Genomic DNA, 25,840 nt, shown 5'->3' on the forward strand with positions numbered 1-25,840 from the left:
GCTCACTGCCCTGCTCAGTGGTGTCTGTAGTGATTTCTTCCACGCAGAGCGAGGTCAGCCTGGTGCTCACTGCCCTGCTCAGTGGTGTCTGTAGCGATTTCTTCCACGCAGAGCGAGGTCAGCCTGGTGCTCACTGCCCTGCTCAGTGGTGTCTGTAGCTATTTCTTCCACGCAGAGCGAGATCAGCCTGGTGCTCACTGCCCTGCTCAGTGGTGTCTGTAGTGATTTCTTCCACGCAGAGCGAGGTCAGCCTGGTGCTCACTGCCCTGCTCAGTGGTGTCTGTAGCTATTTCTTCCACGCAGAGCGAGGTCAGCCTGGTGCTCACTGCCCTGCTCAGTGGTGTCTGTAGCTATTTCTTCCACGCAGAGCGAGGTCAGCCTGGTGCTCACTGCCCTGCTCAGTGGTGTCTGTAGTGATTTCTTCCACGCAGAGCGAGGTCAGCCTGGTGCTCACTGCCCTGCTCAGTGGTGTCTGTAGTGATTTCTTCCACGCAGAGCGAGGTCAGCCTGGTGCTCACTGCCCTGCTCAGTGGTGTCTGTAGTGATTTCTTCCACGCAGAGCGAGGTCAGCCTGGTGCTCACTGCCCTGCTCAGTGGTGTCTGTAGTGATTTCTTCCACGCAGAGCGAGGTCAGCCTGGTGCTCACTGCCCTGCTCAGTGGTGTCTGTAGCTATTTCTTCCACGCAGAGCGAGGTCAGCCTGGTGCTCACTGCCCTGCTCAGTGGTGTCTGTAGTGATTTCTTCCACGCAGAGCGAGGTCAGCCTGGTGCTCACTGCCCTGCTCAGTGGTGTCTGTAGTGATTTCTTCCACGCAGAGCGAGGTCAGCCTGGTGCTCACTGCCCTGCTCAGTGGTGTCTGTAGCTATTTCTTCCACGCAGAGCGAGGTCAGCCTGGTGCTCACTGCCCTGCTCAGTGGTGTCTGTAGTTATTTCTTCCACGCAGAGCGAGGTCAGCCTGGTGCTCACTGCCCTGCTCAGTGGTTTCTGTAGTGATTTCTTCCACGCAGAGCGAGGTCAGCCTGGTGCTCACTGCCCTGCTCAGTGGTGTCTGTAGTGATTTCTTCCACGCAGAGCGAGATCAGCCTGGTGCTCACTGCCCTGCTCAGTGGTGTCTGTAGATATTTCTTCCACGCAGAGCGAGATCAGCCTGGTGCTCACTGCCCTGCTCAGTGGTGTCTGTAGTGATTTCTTCCACGCAGAGCGAGGTCAGCCTGGTGCTCACTGCCCTGCTCAGTGGTGTCTGTAGTGATTTCTTCCACGCAGAGCGAGGTCAGCCTGGTGCTCACTGCCCTGCTCAGTGGTGTCTGTAGTGATTTCTTCCACGCAGAGCGAGGTCAGCCTGGTGCTCACTGCCCTGCTCAGTGGTGTCTGTAGTTATTTCTTCCACGCAGAGCGAGGTCAGCCTGGTGCTCACTGCCCTGCTCAGTGGTGTCTGTAGTTATTTCTTCCACACAGAGCAAGGTCAGCCTGGTGCTCACTGCCCTGCTCAGTGGTGTCTGTAGTGATTTCTTCCACGCAGAGCGAGGTCAGCCTGGTGCTCACTGCCCTGCTCAGTGGTGTCTGTAGTGATTTCTTCCACGCAGAGCGAGGTCAGCCTGGTGCTCACTGCCCTGCTCAGTGGTTTCTGTAGTTATTTCTTCCACGCAGAGCGAGGTCAGCCTGGTGCTCACTGCCCTGCTCAGTGGTTTCTGTAGTTATTTCTTCCACGCAGAGCGAGGTCAGCCTGGTGCTCACTGCCCTGCTCAGTGGTGTCTGTAGCTATTTCTTCCACGCAGAGCGAGATCAGCCTGGTGCTCACTGCCCTGCTCAGTGGTGTCTGTAGTGATTTCTTCCACGCAGAGCGAGGTCAGCCTGGTGCTCACTGCCCTGCTCAGTGGTGTCTGTAGCTATTTCTTCCACGCAGAGCAAGGTCAGCCTGGTGCTCACTGCCCTGCTCAGTGGTGTCTGTAGTGATTTCTTCCACGCAGAGCGAGGTCAGCCTGGTGCTCACTGCCCTGCTCAGTGGTGTCTGTAGTGATTTCTTCCACGCAGAGCGAGGTCAGCCTGGTGCTCACTGCCCTGCTCAGTGGTGTCTGTAGTGATTTCTTCCACGCAGAGCGAGGTCAGCCTGGTGCTCACTGCCCTGCTCAGTGGTGTCTGTAGTTATTTCTTCCACGCAGAGCGAGGTCAGCCTGGTGCTCACTGCCCTGCTCAGTGGTTTCTGTAGTTATTTCTTCCACGCAGAGCGAGGTCAGCCTGGTGCTCACTGCCCTGCTCAGTGGTGTCTGTAGTGATTTCTTCCACACAGAGCGAGGTCAGCCTGGTGCTCACTGCCCTGCTCAGTGGTGTCTGTAGTGATTTCTTCCACGCAGAGCGAGGTCAGCCTGGTGCTCACTGCCCTGCTCAGTGGTGTCTGTAGCTATTTCTTCCACGCAGAGCGAGGTCAGCCTGGTGCTCACTGCCCTGCTCAGTGGTGTCTGTAGTTATTTCTTCCACGCAGAGCGAGGTCAGCCTGGTGCTCACTGCCCTGCTCAGTGGTTTCTGTAGTTATTTCTTCCACGCAGAGCGAGGTCAGCCTGGTGCTCACTGCCCTGCTCAGTGGTGTCTGTAGTGATTTCTTCCACGCAGAGCGAGATCAGCCTGGTGCTCACTGCCCTGCTCAGTGGTGTCTGTAGCTATTTCTTCCACGCAGAGCGAGATCATCCTGGTGCTCACTGCCCTGCTCAGTGGTGTCTGTAGTGATTTCTTCCACGCAGAGCGAGGTCAGCCTGGTGCTCACTGCCCTGCTCAGTGGTGTCTGTAGTGATTTCTTCCACGCAGAGCGAGGTCAGCCTGGTGCTCACTGCCCTGCTCAGTGGTGTCTGTAGTGATTTCTTCCACGCAGAGCGAGGTCAGCCTGGTGCTCACTGCCCTGCTCAGTGGTGTCTGTAGTTATTTCTTCCACGCAGAGCGAGGTCAGCCTGGTGCTCACTGCCCTGCTCAGTGGTGTCTGTAGTTATTTCTTCCACACAGAGCAAGGTCAGCCTGGTGCTCACTGCCCTGCTCAGTGGTGTCTGTAGTGATTTCTTCCACGCAGAGCGAGGTCAGCCTGGTGCTCACTGCCCTGCTCAGTGGTGTCTGCAGTGATTTCTTCCACGCAGAGCGAGGTCAGCCTGGTGCTCACTGCCCTGCTCAGTGGTTTCTGTAGTGATTTCTTCCACGCAGAGCGAGGTCAGCCTGGTGCTCACTGCCCTGCTCAGTGGTTTCTGTAGTTATTTCTTCCACGCAGAGCGAGGTCAGCCTGGTGCTCACTGCCCTGCTCAGTGGTGTCTGTAGCTATTTCTTCCACGCAGAGCGAGATCAGCCTGGTGCTCACTGCCCTGCTCAGTGGTGTCTGTAGTGATTTCTTCCACGCAGAGCGAGGTCAGCCTGGTGCTCACTGCCCTGCTCAGTGGTGTCTGTAGCTATTTCTTCCACGCAGAGCAAGGTCAGCCTGGTGCTCACTGCCCTGCTCAGTGGTGTCTGTAGTGATTTCTTCCACGCAGAGCGAGGTCAGCCTGGTGCTCACTGCCCTGCTCAGTGGTGTCTGTAGTGATTTCTTCCACGCAGAGCGAGGTCAGCCTGGTGCTCACTGCCCTGCTCAGTGGTGTCTGTAGTGATTTCTTCCACGCAGAGCGAGGTCAGCCTGGTGCTCACTGCCCTGCTCAGTGGTGTCTGTAGTTATTTCTTCCACGCAGAGCGAGGTCAGCCTGGTGCTCACTGCCCTGCTCAGTGGTTTCTGTAGTTATTTCTTCCACGCAGAGCGAGGTCAGCCTGGTGCTCACTGCCCTGCTCAGTGGTGTCTGTAGTGATTTCTTCCACACAGAGCGAGGTCAGCCTGGTGCTCACTGCCCTGCTCAGTGGTGTCTGTAGTGATTTCTTCCACGCAGAGCGAGGTCAGCCTGGTGCTCACTGCCCTGCTCAGTGGTGTCTGTAGTGATTTCTTCCACGCAGAACGAGGTCAGCCTGGTGCTCACTGCCCTGCTCAGTGGTGTCTGTAGTTATTTCTTCCACGCAGAGCGAGGTCAGCCTGGTGCTCACTGCCCTGCTCAGTGGTGTCTGTAGTGATTTCTTCCACGCAGAGCGAGGTCAGCCTGGTGCTCACTGCCCTGCTCAGTGGTGTCTGTAGTGATTTCTTCCACGCAGAGCGAGGTCAGCCTGGTGCTCACTGCCCTGCTCAGTGGTGTCTGTAGTGATTTCTTCCACGCAGAGCGAGGTCAGCCTGGTGCTCACTGCCCTGCTCAGTGGTGTCTGTAGCTATTTCTTCCACGCAGAGCGAGATCAGCCTTGTGCTCACTGCCCTGCTCAGTGGTGTCTGTAGTGATTTCTTCCACGCAGAGCGAGGTCAGCCTGGTGCTCACTGCCCTGCTCAGTGGTGTCTGTAGCTATTTCTTCCACGCAGAGCGAGGTCAGCCTGGTGCTCACTGCCCTGCTCAGTGGTGTCTGTAGCTATTTCTTCCACGCAGAGCGAGGTCAGCCTGGTGCTCACTGCCCTGCTCAGTGGTGTCTGTAGTGATTTTTTCCACGCAGAGCGAGGTCAGCCTGGTGCTCACTGCCCTGCTCAGTGGTGTCTGTAGTGATTTCTTCCACGCAGAGCGAGGTCAGCCTGGTGCTCACTGCCCTGCTCAGTGGTGTCTGTAGTGATTTCTTCCACGCAGAGCGAGGTCAGCCTGGTGCTCACTGCCCTGCTCAGTGGTGTCTGTAGTGATTTCTTCCACGCAGAGCGAGGTCAGCCTGGTGCTCACTGCCCTGCTCAGTGGTGTCTGTAGCTATTTCTTCCACGCAGAGCGAGGTCAGCCTGGTGCTCACTGCCCTGCTCAGTGGTGTCTGTAGTGATTTCTTCCACGCAGAGCGAGGTCAGCCTGGTGCTCACTGCCCTGCTCAGTGGTGTCTGTAGTGATTTCTTCCACGCAGAGCGAGGTCAGCCTGGTGCTCACTGCCCTGCTCAGTGGTGTCTGTAGCTATTTCTTCCACGCAGAGCGAGGTCAGCCTGGTGCTCACTGCCCTGCTCAGTGGTGTCTGTAGTTATTTCTTCCACGCAGAGCGAGGTCAGCCTGGTGCTCACTGCCCTGCTCAGTGGTTTCTGTAGTTATTTCTTCCACGCAGAGCGAGGTCAGCCTGGTGCTCACTGCCCTGCTCAGTGGTGTCTGTAGTTATTTCTTCCACGCAGAGCGAGATCAGCCTGGTGCTCACTGCCCTGCTCAGTGGTGTCTGTAGCTATTTCTTCCACGCAGAGCGAGATCAGCCTGGTGCTCACTGCCCTGCTCAGTGGTGTCTGTAGTGATTTCTTCCACGCAGAGCGAGGTCAGCCTGGTGCTCACTGCCCTGCTCAGTGGTGTCTGTAGTGATTTCTTCCACGCAGAGCGAGGTCAGCCTGGTGCTCACTGCCCTGCTCAGTGGTGTCTGTAGTGATTTCTTCCACGCAGAGCGAGGTCAGCCTGGTGCTCACTGCCCTGCTCAGTGGTGTCTGTAGTTATTTCTTCCACGCAGAGCGAGGTCAGCCTGGTGCTCACTGCCCTGCTCAGTGGTGTCTGTAGTTATTTCTTCCACACAGAGCAAGGTCAGCCTGGTGCTCACTGCCCTGCTCAGTGGTGTCTGTAGTGATTTCTTCCACGCAGAGCGAGGTCAGCCTGGTGCTCACTGCCCTGCTCAGTGGTGTCTGTAGTGATTTCTTCCACGCAGAGCGAGGTCAGCCTGGTGCTCACTGCCCTGCTCAGTGGTTTCTGTAGTTATTTCTTCCACGCAGAGCGAGGTCAGCCTGGTGCTCACTGCCCTGCTCAGTGGTTTCTGTAGTTATTTCTTCCACGCAGAGCGAGGTCAGCCTGGTGCTCACTGCCCTGCTCAGTGGTGTCTGTAGCTATTTCTTCCACGCAGAGCGAGATCAGCCTGGTGCTCACTGCCCTGCTCAGTGGTGTCTGTAGTGATTTCTTCCACGCAGAGCGAGGTCAGCCTGGTGCTCACTGCCCTGCTCAGTGGTGTCTGTAGCTATTTCTTCCACGCAGAGCTAGGTCAGCCTGGTGCTCACTGCCCTGCTCAGTGGTGTCTGTAGTGATTTCTTCCACGCAGAGCGAGGTCAGCCTGGTGCTCACTGCCCTGCTCAGTGGTGTCTGTAGTGATTTCTTCCACGCAGAGCGAGGTCAGCCTGGTGCTCACTGCCCTGCTCAGTGGTGTCTGTAGTGATTTCTTCCACGCAGAGCGAGGTCAGCCTGGTGCTCACTGCCCTGCTCAGTGGTGTCTGTAGTGATTTCTTCCACGCAGAGCGAGGTCAGCCTGGTGCTCACTGCCCTGCTTGGTGGTGTCTGTAGCTATTTCTTCCACGCAGAGCGAGGTCAGCCTGGTGCTCACTGCCCTGCTCAGTGGTGTCTGTAGTGATTTCTTCCACGCAGAGCGAGGTCAGCCTGGTGCTCACTGCCCTGCTCGGTGGTGTCTGTAGTGATTTCTTCCACGCAGAGCGAGGTCAGCCTGGTGCTCACTGCCCTGCTCAGTGGTGTCTGTAGTGATTTCTTCCACGCAGAGCGAGGTCAGCCTGGTGCTCACTGCCCTGCTCAGTGGTGTCTGTAGTGATTTCTTCCACGCAGAGCGAGATCAGCCTGGTGCTCACTGCCCTGCTCAGTGGTGTCTGTAGTGATTTCTTCCACGCAGAGCGAGGTCAGCCTGGTGCTCACTGCCCTGCTCAGTGGTGTCTGTAGTGATTTCTTCCACGCAGAGCGAGGTCATCCTGGTGCTCACTGCCCTGCTCAGTGGTGTCTGTAGTGATTTCTTCCACGCAGAGCGAGGTCAGCCTGGTGCTCACTGCCCTGCTCAGTGGTGTCTGTAGTGATTTCTTCCACGCAGAGCGAGGTCAGCCTGGTGCTCACTGCCCTGCTCAGTGGTGTCTGTAGTGATTTCTTCCACGCAGAGCGAGGTCAGCCTGGTGCTCACTGCCCTGCTCAGTGGTGTCTGTAGTGATTTCTTCCACGCAGAGCGAGGTCAGCCTGGTGCTCACTGCCCTGCTCAGTGGTGTCTGTAGTGATTTCTTCCACGCAGAGCGAGGTCAGCCTGGTGCTCACTGCCCTGCTCAGTGGTTTCTGTAGTGATTTCTTCCACGCAGAGCGAGGTCAGCCTGGTGCTCACTGCCCTGCTCAGTGGTGTCTGTAGTGATTTCTTCCACGCAGAGCGAGGTCAGCCTGGTGCTCACTGCCCTGCTCAGTGGTGTCTGTAGCTATTTCTTCCACGCAGAGCGAGGTCAGCCTGGTGCTCACTGCCCTGCTCAGTGGTGTCTGTAGTGATTTCTTCCACGCAGAGCGAGGTCAGCCTGGTGCTCACTGCCCTGCTCAGTGGTGTCTGTAGTGATTTCTTCCACGCAGAGCGAGGTCAGCCTGGTGCTCACTGCCCTGCTTGGTGGTGTCTGTAGCTATTTCTTCCACGCAGAGCGAGGTCAGCCTGGTGCTCACTGCCCTGCTCAGTGGTGTCTGTAGTGATTTCTTCCACGCAGAGCGAGGTCAGCCTGGTGCTCACTGCCCTGCTCAGTGGTGTCTGTAGTGATTTCTTCCACGCAGAGCGAGGTCAGCCTGGTGCTCACTGCCCTGCTCAGTGGTGTCTGTAGTGATTTCTTCCACGCAGAGCGAGGTCAGCCTGGTGCTCACTGCCCTGCTCAGTGGTGTCTGTAGTGATTTCTTCCACGCAGAGCGAGATCAGCCTGGTGCTCACTGCCCTGCTCAGTGGTGTCTGTAGTGATTTCTTCCACGCAGAGCGAGGTCAGCCTGGTGCTCACTGCCCTGCTCAGTGGTGTCTGTAGTGATTTCTTCCACGCAGAGCGAGGTCAGCCTGGTGCTCACTGCCCTGCTCAGTGGTGTCTGTAGTGATTTCTTCCACGCAGAGCGAGGTCAGCCTGGTGCTCACTGCCCTGCTCAGTGGTGTCTGTAGTGATTTCTTCCACGCAGAGCGAGGTCAGCCTGGTGCTCACTGCCCTGCTCAGTGGTGTCTGTAGTGATTTCTTCCACGCAGAGCGAGGTCAGCCTGGTGCTCACTGCCCTGCTCAGTGGTGTCTGTAGTGATTTCTTCCACGCAGAGCGAGGTCAGCCTGGTGCTCACTGCCCTGCTCAGTGGTGTCTGTAGTGATTTCTTCCACGCAGAGCGAGGTCAGCCTGGTGCTCACTGCCCTGCTCAGTGGTTTCTGTAGTGATTTCTTCCACGCAGAGCGAGGTCAGCCTGGTGCTCACTGCCCTGCTCAGTGGTGTCTGTAGTGATTTCTTCCACGCAGAGCGAGGTCAGCCTGGTGCTCACTGCCCTGCTCAGTGGTGTCTGTAGCTATTTCTTCCACGCAGAGCGAGGTCAGCCTGGTGCTCACTGCCCTGCTCAGTGGTGTCTGTAGTGATTTCTTCCACGCAGAGCGAGGTCAGCCTGGTGCTCACTGCCCTGCTCAGTGGTGTCTGTAGTGATTTCTTCCACGCAGAGCGAGGTCAGCCTGGTGCTCACTGCCCTGCTCAGTGGTGTCTGTAGCTATTTCTTCCACGCAGAGCGAGGTCAGCCTGGTGCTCACTGCCCTGCTCAGTGGTGTCTGTAGTGATTTCTTCCATGTGAGGCTCTACTGAAGGACCAGCATGCGGTAGGCACGCAGCCTCCGTCACTCAGGGAGACCGCGGTGCCACTGGCCCAGTGGAGAGTTTGTCCACGGTTTTCGTCACGGGCTCTTGTCACGGGCTCTGGACGTGTCCTGAAGACAGAGCCTGAAGCTTCTGTCTAAACTGAAGCCAGGAGCCCACAGCTGCAGCGCTGTCTTGGAAGCTCAGCGGGTGCAGAGGACGTTAGGGATGGACGTCAGGAAGGAGCCCACCCCGGGGTTGGGAGTCTGGGACCCTCTGGACAAATAGGAGCCATCGCCAGTGTCAGGTGAACTGAGACACCTCCAGCCACCTCCGGTGCGCTCACATTCGGAAGGTGGACACGGCACTCTTCCTCAGTGGACGTTGCGTGTGGGAAGTAAATGACCTCCTAGCATAGTAACAGATCTCAGCGGCGGAGCAAGTGGAGTGTCTGGGAGGCTGACCGCCCCAGGTCAGGGCAGTGAGGGAGGCGTGAGGAGACCCCCTGCTGACCGCCCCAGGTCAGGGCAGTGAGGGAGGCGTGAGGAGACCCCCTGCTGACCGCCCCAGGTCAGGGCGGTGATGGAGGCGTGAGGAGACCCCCTGCTGACCGCCCCAGGTCAGGGCAGTGAGGGAGGCGTGAGGAGACCCCCTGCTGACCGCCCCAGGTCAGGGCAGTGAGGGAGGCGTGAGGAGACCCCCTGCTGACCGCCCCAGGTCAGGGCGGTGATGGAGGCGTGAGGAGACCCCCTGCTGACCGCCCCAGGTCAGGGCAGTGAGGGAGGCGTGAGGAGACCCCCTGCTGACCGCCCCAGGTCAGGGCGGTGATGGAGGCGTGAGGAGACCCCCTGCTGGGTTAGACGAAGTCTCGGACCTGGAGTTCTGTGTCGGACATGGGGCGGGTTAGTGTCTTCGGTGACTAGTTTCAGCCTGAGACGTGAATCCCAGACTTCCCTGGGGGAGTGTCAGGGGAATCGGGCTTTAGACTTCCGGCTAGCCCAGCCCTGTGGTGAGTTAACGTGCGTGCTGTTCCTTTTCGTTTCTCCCCCCACCCCCCACCCCCCACGCCTCACCGCCACTATTTGAGCAGTAAATGTGTTGAGAATATAATGTTGGAGAGATGTTTGTCCTTGCTCTTTGGAAACATGGCTGGGCATTTTTCCTTCTCACATAAGGTCACCGCCCGAAGATACCCAGACGGTGTGGCCTGCGGGAGACTGATCTTCTGCGGGCAGCCCCTGTCCCCCTTTTCCTAAGTGTCTGATTGTCTGTGTGATTGTGTTTTGAACAGGACCGTGATATGGGACAAGAACAACATCACTGCCCAAGGCTTTCAGGACATAGCTGTCGCCATGGAAAAGTAAGTGTTCACAGGGCTTCTTTCTGGAAAAACGCAGAGTTCCACCCGTGTCTGTGAGCCCCGTGGGGTGACGGGCGTAGCTCTAGGCTGGGACCCAGCAGATGGGGGCCCGAGTGGGTCCCTGCTCACCACACAGGGCTGGTGTGCGTGCTGAGCAGTGAGGCTCAGGACGGTCCTGGGCTTCCTCCTCCGGGGGTTCCGCTGTCTGTGTCCCCCCGAATCTTGCTTTTGTGCCCGTTGGGATAACTTTGAATCCAGAAAGTATGAATGCTGCGGACGGATGCCCAGTCCGCCAATGGATCTCCTCACTGGGGAAGCCTTTCTTTACGACCGAGCTCACGAGCCACAGTCATTACTTACTGTCCAGTTAACCTTCCAGAAAACCAAGCGAGGGCCTCCTTGTACGACCGTGGCTGGAGGAATGGGAGAAGGCGTGCTCTGAGCACTGTGACCCGAAGGCAGAAGCGATCCAAGCAGGTTTAAAGTCAAAACGACGGGTCACAAAATGCACGTGAAACATGAGGGGCCAGCAGTGTGGACGCCGGTCCCTGGGAAGAGAGGACGCTGTTGTTGTGTTCTCTAAGAGCTCCCTGCCTGCCCGAGGCCTCCTCGCTGAGCGGCCATGTCCAGTCTGGTCCTGGGGTGAAGAGCCCCCGTCCAGCCCCTAGCTCCGTCACCGACAAGCCCGTGACCCCGAGCAAAGCGTTTCACGGTCTGATGAACTCTGACAGAAAGTGAGAGTCAGTGAGTCCCGTGGGAGTGCCTCTGACTGTGAGTCCTGCGGCTCCGCTCCAGCCAGGGACCCAGGTGGCAGCCCCCACGGGCCGTCACTACCCCTGGGTCCGGCAGCGGTCACCACCCGGTCACCATGGCCACAGCCCCCCAGGGGCCGTCCCTGACTGCAGTCGCCTGTTAGGACTCCTCTTCACCCTCCAACCTCCCCATGGACACGTGGTGGTGTTGGGTGCGAACGGCACAGCTGACCCCCCGGTGACTTGCAGACTGCAGCCCAGACGGTCCCCGCGAGTGACTGAGACCTCGCGCAGCCAGGCGGCCGTTCCGGACTGGGTGCAGGTCCCTGCAGCACCATCTGTCATGGGCACCGAGCTCCAGGAGCCGGCGGCTCTGAACCACCGCGGGGCACACGGACCCACCTGTCTGGGGCACGACTAGAACTGGGTGAGGGCAGGACCGTCTCCAGGGAGCCGGCGGCTCTGAACCACCGTGGGGCACATGGACCCGCCTGTCCGGGGCACAAGTAGAACTGGGTGAGAGGGCAGGACTGTCTCCAGGCGGCAGAAAGGGTGTCCTGGCTCCTCACACGTGTGCTGAAGCAGAGCTGGTGGACACCCCCTTCTCCCTGCTGAAGCAGAGCTGGTGGACACCCCCTTCTCCCTGCTGGAGCAGAGGTGGTGGACACCCCCTTCTCCCCGCTGGGGGGTGGTGGACACCCCCTTCTCCCCGCTGGGGACTCGACCCCGAGCCATCTCGTACATCGGGCTGGGCGGAGGCGTCTGTGCTACGGGCGCTGTGCCCGTCCAGGTCACAGCGGTTATAAACACGATGGTGTATCTGTTTTATACCTGCCTTATCTGAGGAGCTCGTTGCTAACTTACTCCTCAGTGGAAGCTGGCGGCACATCTGTTAGAGTCACAGTGTGAGGGCTGCTTGGAGTCTAGAAACCTGAAACTGGCAGCCGATTGTGGGGTTTGGGTCCATTCGGGGGACACCCCAGTTGCCACTGTGTGACCCGCAAGGCCACTGTCCTGGGCACCGTGTTGCAGAGATGGGCCACCCCGTACTGGGGTGGAGGGAAGGCCCGTCCAAGCGAGAGGTCACCGTCTGGGCACGTGGCTGTTGTTAGAGGCTCCAGGTTCGGGGGCGGAGCACAGATTCTGTTTCCTTCACACCACGTGACACCTGTGTCCCCTTGTGTCCGACCAGCCAGCCAGCGCCCTGCAGTAGTGTGGACAGGACTCCCGGGTCTGTTCGGTGGCCACAGCCTGGGGGCTCGGGCTGAGGCTGATGGCCGAGACCTGCGGAGCTCAGGGCGTCTGGCCAGATGGGCAGCCGCTCTGGCCACTTGTCTGAAGGCGGCTCCTTGTCTCAGACTTGGCTCTGTCAGGGCCCCAGAGCCTGGGTGGACTGATGTGTGGATGCAAACGTCCTTGCTTTGCAAGCAAACGTTTGTTATAATTTTTTTTCCCCTCTAACAGTTTGGGTCTGGCTATCACCCATGGACACTGGGTTGACCTGGTCCATTCAGGGCCACCGGTGGTGAGACCCCAGGCAGCAGGTTGATGCCTCCTCCCCACCCAGCTCCCCAGTCCCAGTCTGCCCGTGCGTCCTGGACGCCACTGAAGTCTGCCAGCAACCCAACAACCGTGTCGTTTGTCGGACGTCCTGGGCGGACGGGGTCACCTGGTGCTCCCACCCGGACACCAAGCTGGTCTGCAGTCTGGGGCCTGGGAGGTGCTCCCACCCGGACACCATGCTGGTCTGCAGTCTGGGGCCTGGGAGGTGCTCCCACCTGGACACCATGCTGGTCTGCAGTCTGGGGCCTGGGAGGTGCTCCCACCCGGACACCAAGCCGGTCCGCAGTCTGGGGCCTGGGAGGTGCTCCCACCCGGACACCAAGCCGGTCTGCAGTCTGGGGCCTGGGAGGTGCTCCCACCCGGACACCATGCTGGTCTGCAGTCTGGGGCCTGGGAGGTGCTCCCACCTGGACACCATGCTGGTCTGCAGTCTGGGGCCTGGGAGGTGCTCCCACCCGGACACCAAGCTGGTCCGCAGTCTGGGGCCTGGGAGGTGCTGGCCGTTCAGAGTTTCCTAAGTCACTCCGGCAGCTGTCTGGGGATTTTGAAAAAGTGCTGAATTCAGATAATAGGAAGCTATTTAAACATAAACGTTCCTTTCTCCCTTTTCCAGGAACTACACTCTGAGATTCATGCCAATCCCCATGTACGATGCTTCTCAAGCCCTCAAGACCAACCCTGAGAAAACAGAGGAGGCTCTGCAGAAGGTACCGGGCGGCCGGCGGGGGGAGGGGGGGGAGTGCAACGCGTGCCTGTGACCTGAGGCGCTCCCACCCGGAGTGGAGGGACGGGGCTCTGTGTGTCACATCAGCTTGTGTTCTCGGGGTCACCACTGGCGTGATGCCTCATGGGGGAGGGAGGAACCGAGTCCGGAACTTGCCGTGAAATTGAGGCAGAACAGAGTGACGTCCCCGGGCGTCAGCACGCCCTGGCTGGGCACAGCTGGGCCCTGCTACCCTTCGGGCAGCGTGTGGGATGGAGGTCAGCTCGCACAACCCCCCCTGCTTCGTCTTCGTCAGGGGGAGCCTCCCTCCTTCCTCATCTGGGGCGTCCCTGAGTCTCCTGCCTCCTTGTCTGTGGGTGTGTCTGTCCACAGCTGTACCCACAGCCAGGGACGGAGCCACACAGGAGCGGTGGCTGGAGGGTTGGTGAGGACATCATGGGTTCAGGCCTCTAAACACCGCTGCCGAGGCGCTGTCTCAGGGAAGCTCCGACCGTCTAGCGAGTTTCCCCTGGGGGAACCCAGCCAGGTTCCCACGGTGAAGACTGCGGGGAACCCGTTCACACCTCTGGTGGGGGGAAGGGAAGCGTGATCACTGAGAACACACCCGGGCAGAGCCCTCTGCTTCCCGCCGCCCAGCACCAGGCCAGGTTCCCGCCCTGAAGACTGCGGGGAACCCGTTCACACCTCTGGTGGGGGGGAAGGGAGGTGTGATCACTGAGAACACACCCGGGCAGAGCCCTCTGCTTCCCATAGCCCAGCACCAGGCCAGGTTCCCGCCCTGAAGACTGCGGGGAACCCGTTCACACCTCTGGTGGGGGGGAAGGGAGGTGTGATCACTGAGAACACACCCGGGCAGAGCCCTCTGCTTCCCATAGCCCAGCACCAGGCCAGGTTCCCGCCCTGAAGACTGCGGGGAACCCGTTCACACCTCTGGTGGGGGGAAGGGAGGTGTGATCACTGAGAACACACCCGGGCAGAGCCCTCTGCTTCCCATAGCCCAGCACCAGGCCAGGTTCCCGCCCTGAAGACTGCGGGGAACCTGGTCCCATCTCTGGTGGGGGGAAGGGAGGTGTGATCACTGAGAACACACCCGGGCAGAGCCCCCTGCTTCCCGCCGCCCAGCACCAGGCCAGGTTCCCGCCCTGAAGACTGCGGGGAACCTGTTCACACCTCTGGTGGGGGGAAGGGAAGCGTGATCACTGAGAACACACCCGGGCAGAGCCCCCTGCTTCCCACCGCCCAGCACCAGGCCAGGTTCCCACGGTGAAGACTGCGGGGAACCCGTTCACACCTCTGGTGGGGGGAAGGGAGGTGTGATCACTGAGAACACACCCGAGCAGAGCTCTCTGCTTCCCGCCACCCAGCACCAGGCCAGGTTCCGCCGTGAAGACTGCGGGGAACCCGTTCACACCTCTGGTGGGGGGAAGGGAAGCGTGCTCACTGAGAACACACCCGGGCAGAGCCCTCTGCTTCCCGCCGCCCAGCACCAGGCCAGGTTCGCCCTTTACCCAGAACCTTGCCGACCTGGGGGGAGACAGCTGGACAACTCCAGCTCCCTCCAGCCTTCCTGTTCTACGGCTGACCTGAGTCCAGCCCTCTGTCCTCAGCCCCGGGATGTGTGGTCTCTGTCCCGGGGCTGGAATGGGGCTCGGAGGGAAGTCGACCCTGCTGATCCCAGAGGCAGACGTTTCCGGTGGTGATGTGGGCGTGAGGGATGCTGGAGGCGCTCAAGCGTGTGTGCCTCCCGCCCCCTCGCGTGGCTTTAGAGATGAGCTTGGAATAGTATGTTTTCTGAGAGTCTCCGCCCAGGCTCGCTCTGGGGCGGGCAGCACTGTGGGTGTGCCTGGGGACCGTCCGGAGGCGCGAGGTCGGCCCCGGTGCTGCCTGTGCGTTAGCTCCTGCGTGAACGCCCGCTCCCAGAACTGGCCCGGCCAGCGTGTCCTGGGGCCACGTATGAAGGAACAGATGGCAGAGAGGGGGTCCATCGGGGGGCGTGTGCCCGCCGCACTTCAGGGCAGGAGTCGTGAACATCCCACGTTGGCGGCGGGAGTGTCACCTCGGGAAGACGTGACCTCTTGGGGAGCAGGAGGAGATGTCCTTTAATGTCATGTTTTCATGTGTCACTTGCGTGATGTTTCATTTTAGGTATCTTTTCGTTTTTATAATTCCTCCGTTTAGGGTTAAATAAGAAGCTTCCTTTGTTCTGCTTTATGGTTTCCAGGACGATAGTAATTATAGTCTGCATTTTAATTGTTCCCTCTTGGTATTAAGTAGTAGTCATTTCAGCCCAAGGGAAAGGAAAATGAAAATGTCCTAATACCGCAAGCGTCACAGTTATTAGAGGTTCCTAACCAGGGAGCTGCAGTGACCAATTAAAAGCCAGACGGTTAAGTGGTGTTATTAAAAACAAGAACAACAACTGAAAAAAAATACTGCAGAATTACCCCTCTGAAATGATTTACAATACATCTTCCCAGGCTTCTGTTTTTCCAACAGTTAACCTTCCATTCCTTGTTCAGTTGTATCCATTGCACGTGACTCTTCTTAATTGCTTTATTTCAACCTAGTGACAATGTATACATTTGAACTTTTTACAGGAGGTTGTCTATGCATAAAATACAAATTGTCAGACAAATTCAAGATTTCTCATTTGCTGTGGAAATCCATTTTCTTTTGTTTCTTTTAATTTTTAGTAGTTCAGCCTCGTTTGTGAGAAAGTGTGAAAACCTAGTGGATTGCTACAACACATGTCTTTGAGTTGGACCAGCCTGTGTTCTTCAGATGTTGTACCTGTTTTCTCCCTTTTTTTCCCCATAAAGAATTTTCTACGTGTGGCTGGCCACTGCCACCGGCCCAGCGCCCCACAGAGCGCCACCCACACTTCTGGGGGATGTTCATTTAAGTCCTGAACTGCGTGGTGGTGATGCGTTTATGAGGGAGGAAGCACTGGGGTTGTGTGCAGGTGGGCGGTGATGTGCCTCCGGGTGGGGCCTCGAGCCCTGCGGCAGTGGAACACCCCCTTAGCTGTGGCAACGCCCGGGTCACGTAAAAATGGCTCCCGTTCTGCGCCCATAACATTTCTCCCTGAGCGTGCCCGCAGCGCACAGCGACGGCCGGGCCCTCCCGTAAGCCTCGTGGGGGTCAGGGCCGGCGGGGCGTGTGCACCGGGGTTCTGGGGGTCAGAGCCGGCGGGGCGTGTGCACCGGGGCTCGGGGGTCAGGGCCGGCGGGGCGTGTGTACCGGGGCTCGGGGGTCAGGGCCGGCGGGGCGTGTGCACCGGGGCTCGGGGGTCAGGGCCGGCGGGGCGTATGCACCAGGGCTCGGGGGTCAGGGCCGGCGGGGCGTGTGCACCGGGGTTCTGGGGGTCAGAGCCGGCAGGGCGTGTGCACCGGGGCTCGGGGGTCAGGGCCGGCGGGGCGTGTGCACCGGGGCTCGGGGGTCAGGGCCGGCGGGGCGTGTGCACCGGGGCTCGGGGGTCAGGGCCGGCGGGGCGTGTGCACCGGGGTTCTGGGGGTCAGAGCCGGCGGGGCGTGTGCACCGGGGCTCGGGGGTCAGGGCCGGCGGGGCGTGTGCACCGGGGCTCGGGGGTCAGGGCCGGCGGGGCGTGTGCACCGGGGCTCTGGTTGTAGGGTCAGCCGCCCGCGGGCTCGCTCACCGCTGGACTCGGCGGCGTCCTCGAGCCCTGCTCCTGAGGGGCTGCCTTTACTTTCCAGATTGAGAACTACCTGCTGCGGAACCACGAGACCAGGAAGTACCTTCAGGAGCAGGCGTACCGCCTGCAGCAGGGCATCGTCACCAGTACCACGCAGCAGGTGAGGGTCCGCCCGCCCGCCCTCCTTCCCGGAGCAGAGCGCAGCGGATGTCTGTCCTCGGAATCACTCCGGGAGACGCTGAGCTCCGGCTTCTGAAAACGAGAGGAACGTCAGCAGGGTGCAGGGGCCGTGGGCAGGGAGGAAAACGGAGGCTAATCTGAGGCGCCATGTGCATGCGTCCAGCTCATGGCGGTTTTTGTGCCTGTTAAGGCGGTCAGGAAGGTGTCGTTTAGATTCCTGATGGCAGGAGGTGAAGCCGAGGGCAGTCAGGGGCCGCCTTGGAGACCCTGTGTCTGCCCCTGCGCTCCCGAGGAGGGCACAGACTCCCAGGGTCCTCTACAGTGAGGCATCGGCGGGTAGTAATTAAGGCTTCAGTGCTGCTGAGAAACTCAAGTGCTGTTCTCTTTCCTCTACTGTGTGCTTCAGGGAGGAAAAGGGAATTATAATAATATAAGAAGTGTGGAATATGTTCCTGTAAAAATACCCAGCCAAACCCAAGGCTCTTAAGGAATTTGAGGGGGACTCAGAGCACATGTCAGAGGGAGAGCCGGGCAGACCGGAGCTCGGAGCTCACACAGCTGGGGACCTTAGAGCAGGCTGCCAGGAGGAGGGGTGGTCACAGAACAGGGAACAGCGCCTGGCCGCTGGGGACCTAACTGAGCTGGGCAGACCGGAGCAGGAGCTCACACAGCTGGGGACCTTAGAGCAGGCTGCCAGGAGGAGGGGTGGTCACAGAACAGGGAACAGCGCCTGGCCGCTGGGGACCTAACTGAGCTGGGCAGACCGGAGCAGGAGCTCACACAGCTGGTGACCTTAGAGCAGGCTGCCAGGAGGAGGGGTGGTCACAGAACAGGGAACAGCGCCCAGCCGCTGGGGACCTAACTGCCGGAGAATCAGTGAACTCCTGGGTGCGCCTTAAGCTCTTTCTCGGGAGGAAATGGTGGAGGAAGTCTTTACCATGCGTGACAGAGACAGAGATGAAGAATACGTCCAAGTGCTGAACGGATTCCAGGTGGTCCAAAGTCTTTTAATGACATAAAAATGTAAAAAGAGAGGTAATAGGAAAAAATTTGAAAAGCGAGAAAAGAGTAGAAAACCATTTCGCATGAGTCTTGGGGGTTACAGGGACCCACTGAAATTGATCAGTGTGAACGGGCAGAAGACCCTCAGCTAGACAGATCCCGGTCAGGACACCTAGAGTAAAGAAAAAGGAATCTGAGAGAGTCCAAAGGGAACAGATGAGCAATCTTACAAGGGAAGCAGAACCATTTCTTAGTATCAGTGCCAGTTCCTAGAAGCAAATGAGGTAATTCATGTCATTTAAGTGTAGGAGATTTATATTAGACCAAGAATTCTATACCTAGCTATTTTATTACTGAATGTGAAGGCAGAATAAAAATATTTTCAGACATGGACCCAGAACTTTCACCCTGTTTTCCATATGAAACAGTCTTTTGAGGAAGTTCTTTAGCATAACGAAGAAAAATAAACTATACAGTATGAGGTACAAATAAGGAACTGTGTAGCCCAAAAGGCAATCATAAAAGTTAAAAAAGCTGGAATAAGGCTTTTAAACATCATTATTTTGGGACAGTCTACAGGATTAAAAGATATGGGATTAAATTTATTTGACTATGGATCCCATAATCATAACTCTATAACTGCATTTTTAGTGGGTTTAAAATTTTAATATCAGCTTAGACCAAAAAGGAACATGAAATTAAAATCAGGCATTGAAGAGGAAGAAAGTTGAACAGTACTATATGTGTGCTAAATTTTTAGTTTTTGGCACCTTAGTTCATTGATTGCTTTCTCATATGTGCCTTGACCAGAGGCTACAGCAGAGCGAGTGACCCCTTGCTCGAGCCAGTGACCTTGGGTCCAAGCTAGTGAGCTTTTTGCTTAAGCCAGATGAGCTCGCACTCAAGCTGGCGACCTCAGGATTTTGAACCAGGGTCTTCCGTGGCCCAGTCTGACGCTCTATCCACTGCGCCACTGCCTGGTCAGGCTAAATTTTGAGTTTTTGTTTTTTATTATTTATAAATCAAAAAATATAAAAAGTCTACTATTACATTTAGGATGGAAGCCACCAGAAGAATGGAAACAGCCAAAGGTTTTCCTAAGTGTTGATCCCGCAGATTGAGGAAAACTGACTGGAGGGTTAAGTGCTGGCATTTGATAGCATTTGGGGTGCTTTGTACCACTTTCCTGCCTTACACAGGTGTCATCTGACTCTCTTGTTGTTGCTTTGTCTTAAAAGAAAATGAAGGAGAAGTGCCCATAGCTGCAGCATCGTGCGTATATTCCATGTGGGTAAAGCTATGCCCACATGGCATATGGGTGACCACGTGGACACGCACTCGAGGGGGAACACCACTGGTGTGTCCACGACCGTCTGGTCAGTGGTGCGATTAGGTGACTTTTATTACCGTGATCTTCACGGCATTGGTCGAACACACCACTGTCAGCGTGTGTTACATCGCAGGAAAGCAGTAGGTGTTGAGAAAAGAAAAATACTTGTGACTATTAGTGAAGTAACGGAGTTTGGGACAATAAACAGTATTTTGACCTTACCAGTGCTTTAAAACCTGTTGTTTTTTTTTCCTTCTCCTGCAAGGGACTCATCGTAGTTTAGTGCTTTTATGATTTCCTGTTATTTCCTGGTTTTGGTGTTTCACAAGAAAAGCAGCTGAAGTCTTACACTGAATTTCTGCCTTGGGTCGCTTTACGAGCTCCCATAACACAAGTTTTTCTGAATACAATATCCTTCCAACATTTTCCTCATTCACAGGGGTTTTGCCCATCCAAAAAAAAAAAAAAAAATCACTCTAGCAAGTTTGAATGCTGTTTCTTGCTTTCTTTTTTGTTCTTCTGTAATTATTCCATTGATTTGAGAGAGAGAAGGACAGAGAGAGAAAGAAAAGCATCAACTTGTTCTACTTAGTTGTGAGCTTATTGATTGCTTCTTGTATGTGCCCTGACTGGGGATCGAACCTGCGACCTCAGCACTGAGCCACCTGGCCAGGGCCTCAAAGGCTGTTTCCTAGAAGTATGTTTTGGCTTTGCAGTCAGGAGGCACGGTGTACGGGTGGCAGGTGTGGGTGATTCATTCTGCAGGTAGGGCACCGTTCTCAGTGGTCTGAGTCATTATGGAGCCAGTGCCCTGCCACCCCTCACTGTGGGGATTTCTTGGGACATTATGATTAGCACTTCGCAGACGTTAATGGTTTCAGTCACTGTGGGTGAGATGTATCTCCCTTTTATTGAAACTTCTGATGGAAGTTCCCAGAAATCTGAATGCGGGAGGAGTAAATGCTCTGTGACCAGTGTGCCGGCTGGCCGTGTGGCCAGCCCTCACTCCAGGTGACGTTGGAGGGACTCAGTCTGTCCTAAGGAAGTGTCGAGGCCTCGTGTCTGCTCACGTGTTTGTTTTTGTCGGCTGTCTCTCTTGGTTTAAAGACTCAGCACTCCACCTCTGCTTTCGATGTCTTCTTTTCCATCTCAAAGCCTCTGAGTGAGGAGTCAGCAAACACTTTTCTGCAAAAAGCCAGACAGGATGTTCTTTAGGCTCAGCAGCCTGGGTGGTCCCCGTGGCAGCTCCTCGGCTTTGCTGTTCCGGCAGAAGCGGCCACAGCAGGCACCTGAGGGAGCCTGGCTGTGCCGGTCAGATGTCATAAAAAATGGGTGCGGAATGGCCCGTAGTTTGCCAACCTTGGCTCTTAAGTCTTCTCACTCTGAGAAGAAGAAAGAGGAGGAGGAATAGGAGGAGAATTCTATCACCTAGAAGAAGAAGGAGGAGGAGGACAAGGACGAGGAGGAGGAGGAAGGAGGGAGGGAGGGAGGGAAGGAAGGAGGGAAGGAAGGAAAGAAGAAGAAGAAAAGAATTTTATCACCTAGTAAATCTTTAAATACACTTAGCATACGACAGGTTGCCACCAAATTTATACCATGTTGGCATACAACTCTCTCAGGGTCCGTTGTATGCCAGGCACCACTGTAGGTACGGAGCTTTGGCACTGAGCAAAATAAAATGTGTGTGCTCTTCTGGCTATTGACATATGTACAGCACTTTACATCCTGTGTTACTGTTAATTGTGGGTGTTTCTTTCTATGTCTCAGTGTTTAAGGTGCAGGGTGGCAAGAGGTATATTTCGTTCAGGGTTACTGTGTAGCAAAATGTCACAGCCAGTCCCGATGGGGGAGTCTGGGTGATCAGGACGTATCCACTTTGGTTGTATCCACTTTGGTTCTACACGCTGCCTTGTCTAAGAAAGAGGACCGAAATCCCTCCAGTGTTTTCCTGGAGTTCATGTCGCCAAAGGTTTCCTGTATGAGTAGATAGATTAATCATGGGCGGGACCGGCTCCCCTGTCCAGGATTCCGGTGAGAAGTTCTCCTCCTCACCTTTTCTGTGTTTCCTTCTACCCGAATATCCGGCCACGCTCACTGGGCACGCGGGCTGTCACCCCTGCGGGCGGAGCAGATGATCGACAGGATCTGCGTGAAGGTGCAGGACCATCTCAACTCCCTGAGGACCTGCGCGGGCGACGCCGTGCAGGAAGACCTCAGGTCAGCGGAGCGGCTCATGCGGGACGCCAAGAACTCCAAGACGGTGAGCTCCGGTCAGGCTGAGCGGGCGACTTCCGTAGGAAAAGGTGGTTTCTAAACTCCAGTCTCAGAAAGACAGTTTTCCAGTTTCCTTCACTGTTCTAGCCAGCGCCAAGGTTGCCGACAGGTGGCAGGGGGCACATCCGTGCCTCTCCTTTCGGTCCCCGGGGCGGGACAGCGGTCCGGTGTGACTCACAAAGGACGCAGTCAGGTCCCGAGTAACCGAGCGGCAGCTGTGGACACGCGTTGTTCTACTTGCCGGCTGCCAACAGTGTGGCATTTCCCCCCGTCACCTGGAACAGAAGCCCCTCTCTCGGTAGAAGCTGGTCCCTCACGTGTGACCTGGCCCTGGCTCTGCTGTTGGCCTCACACGCTCAGTGATGCCCTGAGTAGGAGGTGCCCTGGGCTCAGGCGCTCTCGTGCCCCCACGGACCCCCGGAGACACCGCTGGGCACAAGGGGAACACACTGTCCCGGCGGCTTCCACGCTGGGGCCCCGTTTACCAGTCTGGACAAAGGGCCTTTGATCAAGAGTGGCCATTCCTAATAACATCTCTCCACCCTTTTTACTGACTCTGCACGGACGTTGGTGCTGACATAAGTACCACCCACGTGGTTCTTTCATTTTTTCTTACAGCTGTTACCGAATTTATACCATGTTGGCAGCGCGTCCTGGGCTGGGGCCAGCGGCTCGTTATCCGGCCCGATTCAGGAGACGCTGGAGTCCATGGCCGGGGAAGTCACGCGAGTTGTGGACGAACAGCTAAAGGTTCGTGGCCTCTGTAGTTTTGGAAAATGACATTGTCCTGACTTAACTATGTCTAATAACGTTTCGTGCACAGCTACCTATAGTGTATAGATGTGTGTGCGTGTGTGAGAGCACATGTGTGCTCACCTGTCCACACACACACAGGCACAGGTGGTAAAAATCGAACACTGATCCTTTTCCAGCGTCATTTATACGCTTTGGAATAACTTCTGCTATACAGAAGGAGATCAAAAAGACGTATCCAACTCCATTTCACTCTTGATAGTAAGTCTCTAAATACACTTAGCATGCGACAGGTTGCCGCTGATAAGAGAATGATCGATTCCTAGAGGCACAAAGAGAAGTCTGCTTTCAGAAGACGTGTCTTCTCTCGCTGTGTGAGATTTAGGGAGCGGGGGTGGGGGGACAGGTGAATGGATGCGGCCCTCATGAGCAGCTGCTGGGGGACAGGGGAGGGGCCGAGAGCAAGGGCAGGGGCGGGGCTGAGGGCAGGGCCAGGGCCGAGAGCAAGGGCAGGGGCGGGGCCGAGAGCAAGGGCAGGGGCGGGGCTGAGGGCAGGGCCAGGGCCGAGAGCAAGAGCAGGGGCAGGGCCGAGAGCAAGGACAGGGGCGGGGCCGAGAGCAAGGGCAGGGGAGGGGCCGAGAGCAAGGGCAGGGGCGGGGCTGAGGGCAGGGCCAGGGCCGAGAGCAAGGACAGGGGCGGGGCCGAGAGCAAGGGCAGGGGCGGGGCCGAGAGCAAGGGCAGGGGCGGGGCTGAGTGCAGGGCCAGGCCCGAGAGCAAGGACAGGGGCGGGGCCGAGAGCAAGGGCAGGGGAGGGGCTGAGGGCAGGGCCAGGGCCGAGAGCAAGGACAGGGGCGGGGCCGAGAGCAAGGGCAGGGGCGGGGCTGAGTGCAGGGCCAGGCCCGAGAGCAAGGACAGGGGCGGGGCCGAGAGCAAGGGCAGGGGAGGGGCCGAGAGCAAGGACGGGGGCGGGGTCGAGAGCGAGGCCACGGGGCCCCCACAGAGCCAGAGTGGGTCTGCCGGCCCCAGCTGAGAAACGCCTCTGGAATTCAAGCGAGTAGACTAGCCTAAGACCAGCTTTCTCTTAAGGTAACTTCAGGAAAACAGCTGCACCAGGGAAATGCCACTTGGGGACAATTTTATCTTTTTCTCCTCTCCCTGGTTGATGCCTTCAAAATCCCTGCGTGAATTTCTGTTACTGTTTGGTCTGTTTCCTTCCGAGAAAACGTCTCTGTAGCGGAGGGATTCGGCGCATGACTGAGCAGTCACTTTTCCACGGGGGAAGAAGTGTGGAGGATCCTTTAGGAGCCTGGGCCCGTCTCCCTGCGTGTCTGCCGTAGGGAGACTGTGCTGTCATTTCTATCTTAGTTCCTCGTGGTTACCTGGGGCCCTTTCTGAGCAGAGCCGTGCGTGGAGAGAGGAGGCTCAGGGGGTTGCGGGGCCCGAGGTCGTTTGTTAGCCGACGGCACCTGTTCTCCCCGTCATGGCACACGAGCCAGGGAAGAAGGACGCTTCCTAACACGCGGGCGTCACTGATGCTTATTTATCTCCCTCTGTGAAAAAGCAAAGTGAAGATTTCTCAAAATCCCAGAGAGAGCATCACCCTGAGCAGTTCAGTGAACTTCCAGGGGTTCTCTGTCCACACACGACTCTGCACGTGTGTGAGCAGCCCATACAGACCTTGTGCGTTTGGCAGAACATCCTGAACACGGTTCTGGAACAGCGTGTTGGCACGGTCATTTTCGTGGTGGCACGGAACTTCATGGTCCAGCCGTGCCCGTGTACTGGGACCCTCGGTCCTGTGTGTGGTCTTGACTTTTCACACCAAACGCTTCACTCTGACACTTCTGGTCACCGGATGTGTGGGGGTTTCCCTCCACCAAGCAGTCCTCTGTGACGCCAGCGGGGTGTCCCAGAGTTTAGCTCGATCCTGACAACATCTGCCCGGAGATGGCGCCCGATCCCGCAGGTGCAGACTGCCCCGCCCTTCACTGCCGGCCACAAGTGCCGGCCGTCCCCTGTGCTATGAATCTGAGGTGGTCACAACCCCTCCTCAGGTTTGATCAAGCTGCTGGGCGGCTCACAGAACTCCCGCGGGCCAGGTTGTTAGAAGATAAGACAGAGGACGCAGGTGACCACCTAGAGGGAAGGGGTGAGTGGGGCCAGGTCGGCAGGAAGGGGCTGCAGCTCTGTGCCAGGTGCTGGGGGCAGGGACCAGTCTGTATCTTTTGTCGCCCCACGGGCAGCACAACTGTTTCCTAATTCCTGATGAATCCTCAGGGTCAGGGCCTCTCAGTGACCCATCCCTCGGTCAAATGGTTTGTATACTTTTTACTTTTGTATGGATTTGCAAACGTCTCCCGGACTGCAGGCAGGGGCTTGTGTGGCAACAGCCCCACCAGGATGAAGCACGTGAGCCTCGCACAACCTGTCTGTAGAGTGGGCTGAAAAGAACCCCTCGTTTCGCACTTCAGGTTTCTTTAATAACTGGTGACACATCGAGTAATGTCACCTGTGCCCGTGCTCCTTCCTTTCTCAGGCACGTGTTGGCAGGTGTTACCGGTGTGGTGCCTGTGCTGTGTCTGTGAGAGCCCCGCGGGCACGGAGGCCTGGCTGGCGATGGACCGGCGCGTCACGTCGCGGCCGGGACTGCCTGTTACCCCGCGCCCTCTGCCCCTGCTGCTGTGGCCGCAGCCGCCACTGCCCGCCGCCCCTCGCCCGTTTCCTCTCGAGCCCTGCTAGCGCGTCCCTGCAGGGAGGAGCGGAGACAAGCCCGCGTGGTACTAATATCAGGCAGGACCCCAAATATCTTTCTTTTAACAGCCATGACCACACAGTTTCGGCGCTGAGCTTCCTGGCCCCTTGCCAGGTCCCTGCTGTCATCCGTCTGTCATTCAGCGTCTTCATGAGCAGGACCCTGCGTTCCTGTCCCCTACTGTCCCTCAGGCCCTGGTCTTCCGAAAGGCCTATTTATTCTGTCCCCTGCTCACCTGGTTTCTTGGTTTCCCTCCCTCCGTCCCTCCCTCCCCCCTCCTTCCCTTCTTTCTTTCTATCTTTTATTTTTCTTAAGTGAGAAGTGGGGAGGCAGACAGACAGATTCCCACATGTGCTCCAACCAGGATCAACCCAGCATGACCCCTAGTCGGGGATGCTCAGGCCATCTGGGGCCACTACTTGACAACTGAGCTATTTTATCACCTGAGATGAGGCCATGGAACCATCCTCTGTACCTGGGGCCAACTTGCTCCTACTGAGCAATGGCTGTGGGAGGCAAAGAGAAAGAGGAAGAGAGAAGGAGAGGGGGAAGGGTGGGGAGAAGCAGACGGTTGCTTCTCCTGTGTGCTCTGACCAGGAATCGAACCTGGGACATCCACACGCTCTACCGCTGAGCCAACCGGCCGGGGCTCACCTGGTTTCTTGATTCTCCATCGTTTTGGGTTTCAAGTTCCTTTCCCTTCAGGGGATACCCAGCAGGAATCAGATAAATCCTCAGTCACAGCTTCTTAGATAAATCTGACGTATTAATTTTTTCTCACTGGCTACCATAGATGACTACCAGCAGTCTATTCTGTCTGCTTTCGGTTTTACCTCCTAAGTGCTCATCATCTTACAGTTCAAAAAAAAATTCAATTTATCTATTTATATAGACTCCCAATGCCTTGATTTTCTTTAAATTATGTAGGAAATGTGTT

General features: G+C 57.0%; 1 protein-coding gene across 4 annotated transcripts in view; it reads left to right on the top strand.

The window, feature by feature from the left end:
- CARMIL1 (capping protein regulator and myosin 1 linker 1) overlaps nucleotides 1-25,840 on the top strand; it is a 207,269-nt gene that overhangs the window by 132,519 nt on the left and 48,910 nt on the right. For all 4 annotated transcript variants that reach the window (XM_066246343.1, XM_066246347.1, XM_066246344.1 and 1 more), the window contains 5 exons: nucleotides 9,853-9,921; nucleotides 12,850-12,943; nucleotides 16,674-16,772; nucleotides 21,256-21,384; nucleotides 22,017-22,148. In XM_066246343.1, the coding sequence (XP_066102440.1) occupies nucleotides 9,853-9,921; nucleotides 12,850-12,943; nucleotides 16,674-16,772; nucleotides 21,256-21,384; nucleotides 22,017-22,148 (523 nt within the window). The remainder of the gene's footprint in view (nucleotides 1-9,852; nucleotides 9,922-12,849; nucleotides 12,944-16,673; nucleotides 16,773-21,255; nucleotides 21,385-22,016; nucleotides 22,149-25,840) is intronic.

The sequence above is a fragment of the Saccopteryx bilineata genome, chromosome 11 (assembly GCF_036850765.1).
Source record: "Saccopteryx bilineata isolate mSacBil1 chromosome 11, mSacBil1_pri_phased_curated, whole genome shotgun sequence".
In the NCBI taxonomy this organism is placed as follows: Eukaryota; Metazoa; Chordata; class Mammalia; order Chiroptera; family Emballonuridae; genus Saccopteryx; species Saccopteryx bilineata.